Source organism: Rattus norvegicus, chromosome X (genome assembly GCF_036323735.1).
Source record: "Rattus norvegicus strain BN/NHsdMcwi chromosome X, GRCr8, whole genome shotgun sequence".
Classification (NCBI taxonomy): domain Eukaryota; kingdom Metazoa; phylum Chordata; class Mammalia; order Rodentia; family Muridae; genus Rattus; species Rattus norvegicus.
Window position 1 is genome coordinate 108853229 of NC_086039.1, and position 13883 is coordinate 108867111.

Sequence of the window (13883 nt, forward strand, 5' to 3'; positions counted from 1 at the left end):
GTAATCAATACTTGTCTATTGACTCATTGATCAGTAAACCCAAATATCTCTGTACTGGTATATTATTTTTGTTGAGATAGTGTCTCACAGTGGTAGTTCAGGCTGGTCTCAAAATCACAATGTGCCGGCTCAGACTCCTGAGGTCTTGGGATTACAGGTGCGAACTACCAGATTCAGTTATATTGAAAGAGACATCTTAACTCTAATATTACATAGGAATTGAGAATTAACCAGTCCTTTGTTTTTTTCTAGTCCCCTAAATCTGCCTTCATCAGTGCTGCAAAGAAGGCCAAGCTGAGGTCCAATCCTGTGAAGGTCCGATTCTCTGAGCAGGTGGCAATTGGAGAAACAGATGCAGTAAGTGCTGTCTTGGCTTCCCTCCTCTCTCTTTGGCCAGAATCAACCTGGCTATTGAGTCTCAATCAGGGGCTTCTGGCAGTGGATGCTTTTATGAAAGGGTTGTAGCACAAGGATCCTGGTGCTCTGAGTGAGTGGGTACCGAGGAGAGAAGAGTGTGTGACATCCAGAGTGGATTGGGAGGGAGAAGGAAAAACAACATATTGATTCCTTCTGAATCTTCACGGTACTTAGAGAAATTTCCGTCCCTAGCACAATAGTGTACACTCAGGGCAAGTGTTCCATAAACATCTTTTGGCTGCTTGTCAGAAGCAGGGAGGAAGTAATGGTTTTGTGAAGACCCAGAGAACAAGTGGCTGGTGAAATTGAACTCTCTTCACATTTAAGTGGCCCTGCAATTCCACATCTTGACTGAAGAAGACTGTGCTGATGGGTAGCTGCCTAGCAGCAATGATACAGACTCTGCTTTAAGTCACTTTTCCCCTGGCACCAGAAGGGATCTAAAAGAAAGACCTGCTCCTTGCTACCGGCAACCTTTCTACAGTGTGAGAGTTACAGGGCCAAGTGGTATAGACTGAGACTATAGCAAATCTTCTGCTGTGTGATATCATCTCAAAAAGCAGCTAGGTCACCCCATGCCATGCAACTGCCAATCCAGGGATTCCTGGCTAGGCCACAGGTTTCTTGCTGTTCTTCAGGAATGCATGCAGTGAGCCCTACCCTAGCTAGATGTGCAGATGAGAAGAGGTAGGTGGAGAGCAGAAGTCAGTGTGTAGTGCAGTCATGAATTCTGATCAGGCAGAAATCTGCAGAATTTGGTGATGTCCTAGTGGGAGTAGAGATAAAAAGGCACTGGTGTGTTTTTGTAGGATGGGCTGGGCTGTCAGGAAGCCTGATCATTTATGTACTGAGACACAGCTGCAGTTGTGAGACATAACAGCAATCCCAGACTAAGCAGAGAAGTCAACAGGATGCCAGGCATTTTTGTAGTTCTCTGAGGTAGAGCCACCCGGAAAAAAGGAGCAAGAACACAGGTGTCTTCCATCTATTCCCTGCCTCTTTTCCCCAAACCCAGCTTACGCCTTCATGCATCCCTTTGCGAGGAAGACTAGGAAGTTCAAATGACGCCTCAAAGCCTGTCTAAATAATTAACACTTAGGATCCGATGTCAATCCCAAGAGAAACAGTTAAAGAGACCGTTAAATGGTTAAAGGACTGATGCTCAGAGAGAAGAGGGAACGGGACTGAGTCCCTGTGGCTCGGAGTGAAAGAGATCACAAGGTCCAACTCACCAGTGAGACTTTGGGGTCCTGAAGTGATGAAAATTCTGAGGACATAAGTGTTGAGTTTGCAGAATATGGACAGATGTATGTGATCCCACCTCTAAATCACAGTCAAGGTCAGGACACACAATGCCCTGCCGTCCTTTACCTCTTTTCTCTTCTGTGGCTCTTCCTTCTTCTTCCTACCAGCCTTCAAGTTCCATACCTCACAGGCCACAGGCAGATTGAAAAGCTATCTCCAATTCAACCAGAATAGCAACTGAGTGCCTCAGGGCAGCTAGAACCTACCCAGAGTTCACCTATCTCTCGGACAGGCCCCAAGCTTGCTTTGAGACTCTTTGTCTAGGAGAGAAAACACATCCATCTTCCAACCCTCTCAGTTGCTGCCTGTGTGGACCATAGCAGTCTGTTCAGACCTGGAGAGACCAAGTCCAGGTGACTCCAGCCTGCCCCATCGTCCCCTTCCCCTTTTGTTCCAAGGCTTTATTAAGCAGCCAGAACAAAAATAAATCCTGTGGGCGTTCCTTGCCAACTCTATTTTTAAGCAAAATCAATTAAGTAATTATCTGAGTCCGAACCAGTGTGCTAAATAAAACTTGCCACTGCTGAGCTTCATCAGCCTGGGGAGCCTGGGCCTCTGGGCCTGGCAGGAGTGGGGCGCCTTAGGAGCAGCAAGGCCTGGACATCATCATCATCACACCTTTCCAAGTTGACATCCATGACTTTCCTCCTTGATTGGATCCCATCCAACTTGCCTCCTAGCTCCCCATCACTGTCAGCCACACCCAAGCTCAGGAATTGCATCTCTGATGCTTTGTCCACAACAGCTGCTGGTTCTGAACTTTCCTACTCAGACTTCTCTGATAATCTATGTCATCCAAAACTCAGAACACAATTGGCCTTGCACAGTAGCCTTACCCTCCTTATACCAGGCACTTTGTTTGAGGTTCATAATGTTCATATATGACATGGAATAGCAGCAAGAATTCAAGTTGGACTCTATCTATCTACTTATCTATCTCTATCTATCTATCTATCTATCTATCTATCTATCTATCTATCTATCTATCTGAGACAGGGTCTCACTTTGTAGCCCTGGCTGTCCCAGAATTCTTTCTGTAGACCAGGCTGACCTCTAACTCATAGAGATCTATCAGCCTATACCTCTCCAATGTTGGGACTAAGGATGTATGCCACCCACCAGGACCATCTTAGGACTCTTAACTTTCCTGCATCTCTCTGGATGTTTAGCATGAGCTAAGTGTACAATAGAGGCCCCGTGCCTTCCACTGAGTTAAAGACTGTGGCCACCTATACACTGCAATTACCCATAAAACAGATGATGCTGGCCCAGGAAATGTGTGCATCCTCCTTGTGAGTCTACTCAAGTAAGCATATAGTAAGAGCCTACTGTTCATTCATTTAGCAGTCACTTATTTAACACTATGTGCCAGGCATGCTATTCGTTGTTGGCACCATAACGATGACTAGATGTGGTGGTCTTTCTGCTCTGAGTTTATTGTTTGATTCTAAATGACAGATCTTCTAAATATTGTTGAAAGCTAGGCATAGTGATGCTTGTTTGTAGTCCTAGTATTCAGAGGGGGAAAAAGAAACCAGCCTGGTAGCAAATAGTTTTATCTTAGTACTTGGGAGTTAGAAAAAAAGAGAGTTGTGAGTTGGTGGCTAGCCCGGGCAACATTGGAAGACCCTGTGACACTCACAAAAAATGTGTGTGTTGCTGGGCATTGGTGGCACACACCTTTCATCCCAACACTTGGGAGGCAGAGGCAGACAGATCTCTGTGAGTTTGAGGCCACCCTGGTCTACAGAGTGAGTTCCAGGACAGTCAGGGCTACACAGAGAAAACACTACCTTGAAAAAACAAAAAAGGAGGTGTGTGTGTGTGTGTATGTGTATGTGTATGTGTATGTGTATGTGTATGTGTATGTGTATGTGTATGTGTATGTGTGGGTGTGTGTGTGGGTGAGAGAGAGAGAGAGAGAGAGAGAGAGAGAGAGAGAGAGAGAGACTAAGAAAGGAGTATATAGGTTACTATAGAAAAACATGGGAAGACTAGATTCACAGTTTTATAAAACACCCATTTGTGCTTGCCAGGAAGAGAAAGAAGACAGGAAAAAATGGCCATTATTTAATTGATTGTTTGTTAATTGAGAAATTCGCATTCACTATTTATAAATGAACCCCCATTTCCAGGAACACTTCCGCTAAGGAATTCTCAGTCGTTCAAAAATGAGCTTGGCCAGTGAGTGCTTTGGAACCAGGATCAATGCAGCCCACTTTCAAAGGCTTTTGGAAGTGTTTCAGAGTATTTTTGGTTATCACAATGATTTTTGTGCGTGTATGATATGAGCACTTAGCGTCTCAGTGTAGGAGACACTGAGAGCCCTGAAGCTAGTAAGGCAGTCCCTGAATGACGAACTGTCAGATATGGGGAAATGGAAGAAGTGCGGTTTCTAGCAATGGTGACACATGAAGCCAGAGAATCAGACAGGATCCAGATCTAAAAACGGCCTAAAGAACCAGGCCTGGCGATATACACGTTTAATCTCGGCACTGGAGAAGCAGAGGCAGGTAGATCTCTGTGAGTTCTGGCTAGCCTGCTCCACTCAGTGAGTTCCAGACTGGGGCTACTTAATAAGAACCTGTCTCCAAAAGGCAGAAAAGAAAGAAAAGGACCCAAAGAAGCTAGCAAAGTGGTTCAATGGTAGAGTGTTTGCCTAGCATAGAGGCTTTGAACACCATCGCAAGCATCAGAGAATGTTAGAAGAAAAGCAAAGGATGGGTGTGTGAGGGCTTGGTAGGGAAAAATGTCTGGAGATAGACTGGGGTGTATGAAGTGGTCTCCAAAGAAAACCCTCCATGAGTAATCCACACTATGTATGATGGTCTCTACTGATCCAGAGCTTCAGTAGAATGCAAATATACCATGCTAGAAAAAAAGAGGAATGGTTTTGGATAAGGCTCAGCATCTTGGGGATTTTGTTCTTGTCTGTACATAGCATTATTATTGATCTGGTCCTTCCTCTGTCTCTTCTCATACCCTTTTGGCCCCCTACCTCCATCACCTTCTTTCCTTTCCTTTTTACAATCCCCCTGTCTTCCTCCCGCTTTCCTATGTATCCATAGAAAATGATGAAGAAGGAAGCTCTCCTCCTCATCCCCAATGTCCTGAAGGTTTTCCTAGAAAATGGGCAGATCAAGTCATTCACATTTGATGGCCGGACCACTGTTAAGGTACATAAGGAATCCCTTTACCTGGGGTACCTGTTTGTCTGTGTTCCTCTGAGATGGCCCACAATGGCTTCACTGCTGGAACAGGATTGCTTTTGATCTCTCTATGCTCTGGAGTGCACGGCTGCACAAGCATAATCCTCAGATGAGGCTGGTAGTGGGTAATTGCATGGCCAGCTGTGGGCTAATTATTGTAAAAATGTGTGTGCCCGCACACGCGCAAGTGCGTGCACATGAATGCACATCTGCTGGTCAACTACTTTATGTTCATACACCGGGTCCTTCAGGACTCTTAGGAGCTAAGCAATAGGAAGATCATTAAGCCATTTATAAAGCCAAAGTGATTTATATTGATACAATAACACCTACACAAGTTTACACAGAGAAATAAACAAATGTGATCTCTTGGGAGATTAGCTTACCCATGTCTTGCTTTTTAAATAACAACCAAATCTTGGGCACTGAAGCAAGATTTGAGAAGTCCAGTCACAGCCCTTTGGCTATTCTTTTCACAGGAAGAGCAATTACTGAACTGTGATTCTTAACAGCTCAGCCAGGCGTCAAAAAGTCCTAGCGATTCTCAGTCCTGAAGAGTAGAGGCGGTGATATGTTTTACCCGAGGTTAACTCTGCACTGGGATGTAAATATCTATCCCTGATTTTTCTGGACTCTTGCCAGAAGGAGAACACCATTGCAAGAATGAATGTTCTTCTGCAACCAAGGCTGCCCACATTGCTGGGCAGGAAACTTACCTTTTCCACGGTTGTCCTGTAGTTCCTTCCATGCAAGGATCAAGATGACACTACAAGTAAAGTATACCATCAAGTATGGTGACACAGGCCTGTAAGCCTAGTACTCAGGAGGTTAAATCTGGAGAATTACAGGTTCTACATCAGCCTGTGCTACAAGGGGAGATCCTTTTGGAAGGAAATAAGAGAGAGGGGAGAGGGAACAATCTTAGCCAGAAAACTCTTGTTTGGAGGAATGATCAGGTGCTTGAATGGCCTTACCAGTATTTTCTACCAGAGTTTACTGATCATTCTTATATCGGTTTGAGGAATAGCTAAGTCTGTTTTGGGGTCATCCCATGATGTATCATGCTACTGGCACTTAGTATCTCAAGGTCAGAGGTGCTAAGTGTCCTTCAGAGAACAGAACAGTTCCTGAATGATTAATTGCCCTGCCCAAAGTTTCTTTGAAAGACTTAGACCTATGTAGGGATCTCTAAGGAGCCTAAGTAAGACCCAAATGTACTCCTTAGGAAGCTATGACTTGGTCTCTTGGTTATGAACATCTTAAGTTATGAAAGGAAACATTGAAACATAAATAGGCCATCCAGGTACCAGAATCTCCCTTGGTGTTCATTCAAGGTTACTATACCCATTGTCAATTTGTCAATACCTTAAGTACACTGACCAACCTTTCTTAGTCATAGAGCTCAGAGCACTCCTTACCTCACAATGCTACTACATTTGTGGCATCTAGGCAGTGCCAACCTTTGTCACTCAGTCTTACTTTGAACTTCAGCAAAAGTGCATGGCTATTCATTAGAACTTTGACCGTCTTCCAAGCCACTTGTCCTGAAGAAGAGCCTGGATGAAATGACAGTCTGGTATGGTGGCAGTTACTCATTTAACACCAGTTGACAATCACTGGCTTGGCTGTCCACAATCTCAATGCAACTTAACTGCAAAGAAAATCGCATCTGTCTATGCCAGGGTTCTAGTAACACTTGAGCCTCTGTAACTACATGAATAGCACAAAGAAATCCTCTCAAGTACCCAGCACTTTGCAGCCCTCTGTTCAAATGACTGAGCATCTCACACAGAAGGGATGCTTTGGCAGCTCTGGCCATCAGAGAGCTCTGAACTCCCAAGCCTGCTTCCCTCCAGCCTTTGGGGATTGAGACACGCTGACTGTGTAAACGTACACACTGCAGTGTGTATGCTGAAGCCACAGCAAATAGATGGCAAGAGCCTCAAAACTGACATTTGAGCAGCCCCCATGAATACGCTCTCAGACGCCCTAGTATTAAAAGTAGGGCAGCAGAGCAGACGGAGCCCAAAAGTAGTCAGATCTATGACTGTGCTCCAGACACGTGACATTGTTCCTCTTTGTGGACACATTTTTCAAGTTGCTAAATTGATCGTCTATAAAAGCTAGCTATGGCCCAAAATGAACATTTTGCCAGTAGCTCAAGTCATTTGATTTAGATTATGAATCTGGAAATAGTATACTTTTTAATCACAGAAATGTAGCTTTGGCTTTTGCTCATTCCTAAGCATTGACAAATGAACTCAAATGGACATTCTGACCTAAGAGAGGTGAGTGGAGAACCAACACAGTGCCAGCCCCCCCCCCATAAGCATTCAGGAAATGATTTATCTAATAGAGAGGAGAGAGTGGGAAGATGGAGAGATGAGGGTACCGAAGGAGGAAGGAAGCAGCCTTTATTTACCATATGTCAGGATGGGGGGATTCAGGAACACATACTTGCCCTTCCTGAACTTTTGGTGCTCCTCAGGGCCCAGGCCACTGTGTAACATGAAGCCATTTACTAGTCCCATAACTCAGTGGCTGGGCCACCACAAAAGCTTCTGCAGGACTATTGTGCTTCATCTCCAATATTTCCTCATTTATTCTTTCCTTTGAGTGACTTAGAATCAGAAAAGATCCCCTCCTCAAGACTCTTTTCCTTCTACAGGATGTGATGGCGACTCTGCAGGACCGTCTCTCCCTGAGGTACATTGAGCATTTTGCTCTTGTGCTTGAGTATACCGGGCCAGAACAGAACCACAAGTTCCTGATTCTCCAGGACAAGCAGCCCCTGGCTTATGTAAGTCACCCTTTTATTCTAGCATCTATGGCACTGCTTATCTGGAAAATTTATCATGATGGAGTTAGCCGGCTCCCAGAAGTCATAGTTCCAATCTGAGGGGGAGGCATGTATGTATACGTATATGTGGATATGTGTGTATGAGTGTGTATGTGTGTGTGCATATGTATGTATGTGCATGTGTGTATGTATATTTGTGTATGCATGTGTGTATGTATGTGCCTATATATATATATGTGTGTATATATGTATTTATGTGTGTATGTGTTCTTCTATGAATGGAACCAAAGGACTTGTACATCACTCTTCCTCTGAGCCACAAACTAGCCTCACCTGAGAGAGTTACTATCCATCTCCAGAGAGCCCTGATGCCCTTTGTGACCCGACAAAGGCATTTGTCTTGGTCTCTATTGGCCACTGTCCTTTTTCCGAGAAATACTGCCTGCTAGACCCTTCTGATTCCTAATAAGAAACTTGGCCTCTTAGATGAGGGTTGTGAGATAGAAAGGTCAGAATTAGAATCAAATGGTAATTAGGAATGGACTGCATAGTATCAAGAACAGGTGGCCTCCATCATCTTCCAAAGTAGAAGAGAAAAAAATTATCTCATCCCCCTAGCTACACTGTATGGGAAAAGACTGTTGAAATCTGGGATTGCACCTATAGCAAACCACCAGGAAACATCACAGAGGTGAGCAGGGCCAGTCAGTATGCTGTGGTAGGGTGGGAAAGAGCAGAAGGGGGCAAATTAGGAAGATATAGATATACCATTTAGAAAGTGTAGAAGACAAACAAAACTCATAAACTTAGCCCAGCACGATAGCACACTTGAGAAAGTAGGCAGGATCATCTGGAGTCAGCCTAGGCTCTACCTACAGTAGCCTGAACTACAAAAAGAAGAAACAAGGCTGGGATGCAGCTCGTTGGTGGAATGAGCATGTACCAGACCCTATTGATCTTCCTGTTGTTGGGTATGGTGACACATACCTTAAGCTCAACCCTTGGGTAGAGGCAGGAGGATGAGAAATTCAAGGTCATCCTTGACTAGACATTGAGTTTAAGCGAAAGGCATGCCTGGCATACATGAGATCCTGTCTCAAGACAAAGAAGACAGAGACACACAGAAAAAGAATGCATTTTTCCAAAGAAATATTCGGCTTTACTAGAAAGCTGAAGCACCTCCTATCATACCCAATAAATAATCCTCTGAGCCAAATTGGCTTCCTGTTCCAAATGGGATTTCACATTTCTTAATTATGAAAATTTGTATATAAACACTATATATGGAATATAGTATAATGGACTATATCATCCTTCTCCAGGTTCAACAATTACCAGTGTGTTGACAGCAGGTTTCATCTGTATCTCCGAATGTGGTTTTCACTCTTTGAACTTTCTAGAAACCAAATAGTCTGTTAGACACTAAGCATATCTGCAGGAGGAAGTTGATAAATTCTCAGGAGCCTTCTCTTCCTACCTCTCATCTTGGCACTTAGACTCAGTTCTTTTTTAGGGGCACTGAGACAACAGGCTCTTGCCCAAACTGCCCTCAAACTTGTGATGATCCTCACCAGTGGGATTGTAGGCATGGGCTACCACATCGACCCCATTCTTGATAAAGTCCATGTGCTAAATAAATGATTAAAAAAATACTAGGCACAGCCAGGCATGGTAAAACACACCTTTAATTCTAGCACCTAGGAAACAGAGAAAGGGAGATCTCTATGAGTTCAAGGCCAGCCAATCTACATAGCAAAATCCAGGCCAACCAGGTCTATAAAGTGAGTTCCTGTCCAAAAAACAAAACAAACAAGCAAAAAAAAAAAAGCCCCAGCTTCATTGATAAGTTAATAAAATATAGAGTAATTATAAAGCTATACTATAATAAAAGTTATGAATTTCCTATTTAGACTGAGGTTGTCCATGGATAACTCAAACTTGGGAAAGTAAAACCCAGGATGAAAGAATGCTCAATATGAATTTGCCATGCTTGAGATAAGAGTAGGAAACAATAGCCTAGCTCATCTATAAGCTTTAAGAAACCACCAAGCTGCCTGCCACCTCCCAGTTACTGATTCTGTGGTTTCTCCCCCACCCTCTCCCCACTGGGTCTCAGGTCGTGCAGCGGACACACTACCATGGAATGAAATGCCTCTTCCGAATAAGCTTCTTTCCCAAGGACCCAGTGGAGCTGCTACGTCGGGATCCTGCTGCTTTCGAGTACCTATACATCCAGGTAGGGTGTAACTTGGGAACACAAAGTTAGACCAGTGAGGAAACAAACATTATGTTCTGTCGTCACGGTGAAGTTGCTATGTAAGTACAACCTTTAGCTTGCTCTAAAGGCCCTTTCCTTTCTGAAGGTCCATGGTCAAGTTAGCTGATCTGTTGACTTGAATTTGACTGTCAAAATACTGTCTATTTGTCTACCCAGAGCCCATCTGTTTTCAGAAACAAGCAAACCCCAGTAACTCTGGTACTTCCACAGAATTCCAAGGTTTGACACGTTCTTTTGGGTTCAGAAACCCTTAATTCCCAATACCTAGGATGAGGAAGGAGATGGTTTTGAGCTTACTCAATCCAGAAACATTTATGGAAGCCACACTCTGGGTTAAGTCCTGACAATCAGAGATGAAGAAAGGATAGACTTCTTTCACTACTGTTCATATATCTATAGATATAACCTCAACAGGGTTTGGTGTCAATGACATCCAAGAAGCAGTCTGCCAGACCTACATGAGAGAGAGGCAATGAAGGTGTCACAGAAGGAAAGCTATGTGTATACCCTTAGCTGTGAGGTAAATGTTTGCGGTGTAGCAAGATGGAAAAGAGGGGAAGTATTCCAAGCAGGAGCCCTTGCACTTCCAAAGGCAATGCTGACAAGAAAAAAAATGCAAGTGATTTATTGCAGCTTCAGTGCAGGATGTAAGAAGCAATAGAAAATGAAATCGGAGAGCTAGGAAACGGGGAGTGAATGGTTGGTAGGCCATGGACAGAATTGAGTTTATTCTGGAAGCTGGGCAGTGTTTCTCAGAATGTGGGACCTGAACCAATAGCATCATCATCAACTGGATATTAGTTAGAGATGCAAATTCTTGGTCCTTATCCTAGTTGTTTGTTTTAACAATCTCAATGAAATTAAAAAACAAAACAAAACAAATGTCAGGGCCTCATGTACAAGTACACTGTGTGCCTTGAAGATAACCTCGAACCTCTGATATTCCTGCCACCAGGTAGACCAGGTGCAGGTGCTGGGTCTACAGGCAAGCATCTCCACATTCAGTTGCCTGTGAGAGTTTTGTACTCTCCCTGCCAAAGCCTTTGAGATGGTGGAACTACTTCAGGACAGTGGTTTCTTAACCATGTCTGCACATCATAATTACCTGGGAGGGTGGTGGAGTGATAGCTGAGTGGTTAAGAACACTGGGTGCTCTTCCAGAAGACCTGAGTTCAATTCCCAGTATCCACCACGGTAGTGCCCAGCTATCTGTAATGCCAATTTCAGGGGATCCAAGGCCTAGCTTATGTGGAGAACAAACAATTATGCAGGCAAAGCACACATATCTAGGGAATATCTAGGATATATACAGTCAAGGTAAAGAAATCACACTGAGGAGTGGGTAAGAAGACTTAAAGGAGAGTCACCTGGTCATCATCCCAAGGAAAAATGATGTCCAGAATCAAGGCTGGGGTTGATGGGTATATGGAGTGGGGTCCCAGGGAAGTTTAAAGGTTTGATTTCCTAAGTATCAGTAGAGATGGTATCCGTCATCATGTAAGTGAATAAAATCTCATGAATTTGGAGCTAAAATAAGTCCATTTTAGGTCATGTTGGGTTTTAGGTGCACACAGAACATATGCAGCACTTGATAAGAGAAAAACTTCATCTGTCTCTGAGGGTGACACCTGGGACTGTGTGATGAGGGACATTGTGATTGTCCTTTCTGCCCTTTCTGGCAACCTAAAATGTTAGGAACATTTCTCAGCCTCAAGTTCCTTTGCCAAACCTCTAGGGGGACAATGGGTTGTATAGTTTAGTTCTCATTTTGTTTGCCTTGAATTTATTCATTCAACCTTCTGGAGATTGCCTTGGTTCTAATATTTTGGAATTTGATGACAAGTTTGTGCCCAGCATATTTCTCCACTTTGTGATAATGTGGACTTCATCTGGATTTTTCCTTCTTTAAAAAAATCAGGTGTTTTTTTACTGAAGTCTAATTAGCACATAAACTACACATGTTTAAAGTGAATACTGTGATAAACTTTCACCCGCAGTCATCACCACAATCAAAATATTGAAAATTCCAATATTCACTGACATTTCCTCAGGGTCCTTTGTAATTCATCCCCCAGGCAACTTCTGATTGGTTTTCTGTTACTATAGATTTGTTTTCATTTCCAAGGGTTTATGTAAATTAAACCATACAATATGTCTACTTATTTTGATCTGGCTGATTTTCCTCAGTATAAAGATTTTGAGATCCATCCATATTGTTGAATGTATCTGTAGTTTATTTTTCTTGTTGAGTAATAGTCATGGTACCAGAATTTGTTACACATATTGACAGACATTTGGGCTGTTTCCAGATTTGTACTATTACAAATGCAACATGTATGAGTATTCATGTTCTAGTCTTCACATAGACATGTGCTTTCTTTGATCTTGGGTAAATAGCTAATAACAGAATGATGTGATTGGTTTTCTGGAAAAAAAAGTTAATACTATTTTTCCAAGTGGCTGTACCATCTAACATTGCTACCCATCATGTAGGTATAGAAGTAGTTGTAGTTCTAGCTTCTCCACGATCTTGTCAATTTTTGGTATAGTCAGTCTTTTTCTTTTACTTTAGTCATTCTAATCGTATATAGTAGTATCTCTAAGCTTTCTGTTTGCATTATCCTAGTAACTAATGGTATTGGATAATTTTCCATGTGTTCACTTTTGTGTATCTTCTGTGATGAAATGTGTGTCCAACTCATTTGCCTGTCTTTTTATTGGCTTATTTGTTTTCTGATTATCAAGTTTTGAGAGTTCTTTATGTATTCTGGAAACAAGTCATTTGTTGGATATGTTATTTGCAATTATTTCCTCCCAGTCTGTGTCTGGCCTTTTTGGTGTCTAAACAGTGTCTTTCACAGAGCAGATGTTTGAATTTTGATGAAGTCCAGTTTGTTATTCTTTTCTTTTATGGATAGCATTTCAAGTGTCATATCTAGAAAATATATGGTCATTCAGTGTGTGTGTGTGTGTGTGTGTGTGTGTGTGTGAGAGAGAGAGAGAGAGAGAGAGAGAGAGACAGACAGACAGACAGACAGACAGACAGACAGACAGAGAGATAGAGACAGACAGACAAAGGCAGACAGACAGAGAGAGAGAGACAGAGACAGAGACAGAGACAGAGAGAGAGAGACAGAGAGAGAGAGAGACAGAGAGAGAGAGAGAGAGAGAGAGAGAGAGAGAGAGTGAGTGTGTTAAGGCTCCACTCATTAAAAACCATGTCTTTTCCTCAATGAATTCCCTTCATACCTTTATTTAAAAGCAGCCTGTATAAGTAATAAAACACCTAAATCTAGTGGGAAAACACTTATCTGTGTATCTGTAGATCTATTGCCCAACCCCTATTCTATTCCATTGATCTACCTGTCTACCCCAATGCCAACAAAACATTCTGTTGATAACTAAAGCTTTATAATAAGTCTTCAAATCAAGTAGCATTTGTACCCAACTTTGCTCTCTTTTGAAAATTGGTTTTATTAGAGGTCCTCTGCATTTCTTCATGGGAATTGTAGGACTGGCTTGTTGGTTTCCTACTAAAAATCTTAATATGATTTGGATTGGAATTGCACAGAAGCTGTACATTGATTAAGATAGAATCGATAGCTTAACAATACTGTCTTTCAGCCCATGAGCAAAGTATTTCTACATTGATTTGTGTCTTTAATTTTTCTCAGTGACGTTTCCTAAGTTTTGTGGCATATAATTTTTTCACATATTTTGTCGGGTTTATACCAAATTATTATTCATTTTGATATCATTATAAATGACTTTTTTATTTTTGTTGCTGCTGCTGCTGCTACTGTTTTTGAACAGTTTGATTCTGTAACTCTGGCTGGTCTGGAACTGTTTGGTCCACACTATTATTGAACTTGAG

General features: G+C 42.5%; 1 protein-coding gene across 6 annotated transcripts in view; it reads left to right on the forward strand.

The window, feature by feature from the left end:
* Positions 1-13883, forward strand: part of Frmpd3 (FERM and PDZ domain containing 3) — a 149883-nt gene that overhangs the window by 100718 nt on the left and 35282 nt on the right. For all 6 annotated transcript variants that reach the window (XM_039100596.2, XM_063280550.1, XM_039100600.2 and 3 more), the window contains 4 exons: positions 253-357; positions 4791-4898; positions 7600-7731; positions 9848-9967. In XM_039100596.2, the coding sequence (XP_038956524.1) occupies positions 253-357; positions 4791-4898; positions 7600-7731; positions 9848-9967 (465 nt within the window). The remainder of the gene's footprint in view (positions 1-252; positions 358-4790; positions 4899-7599; positions 7732-9847; positions 9968-13883) is intronic.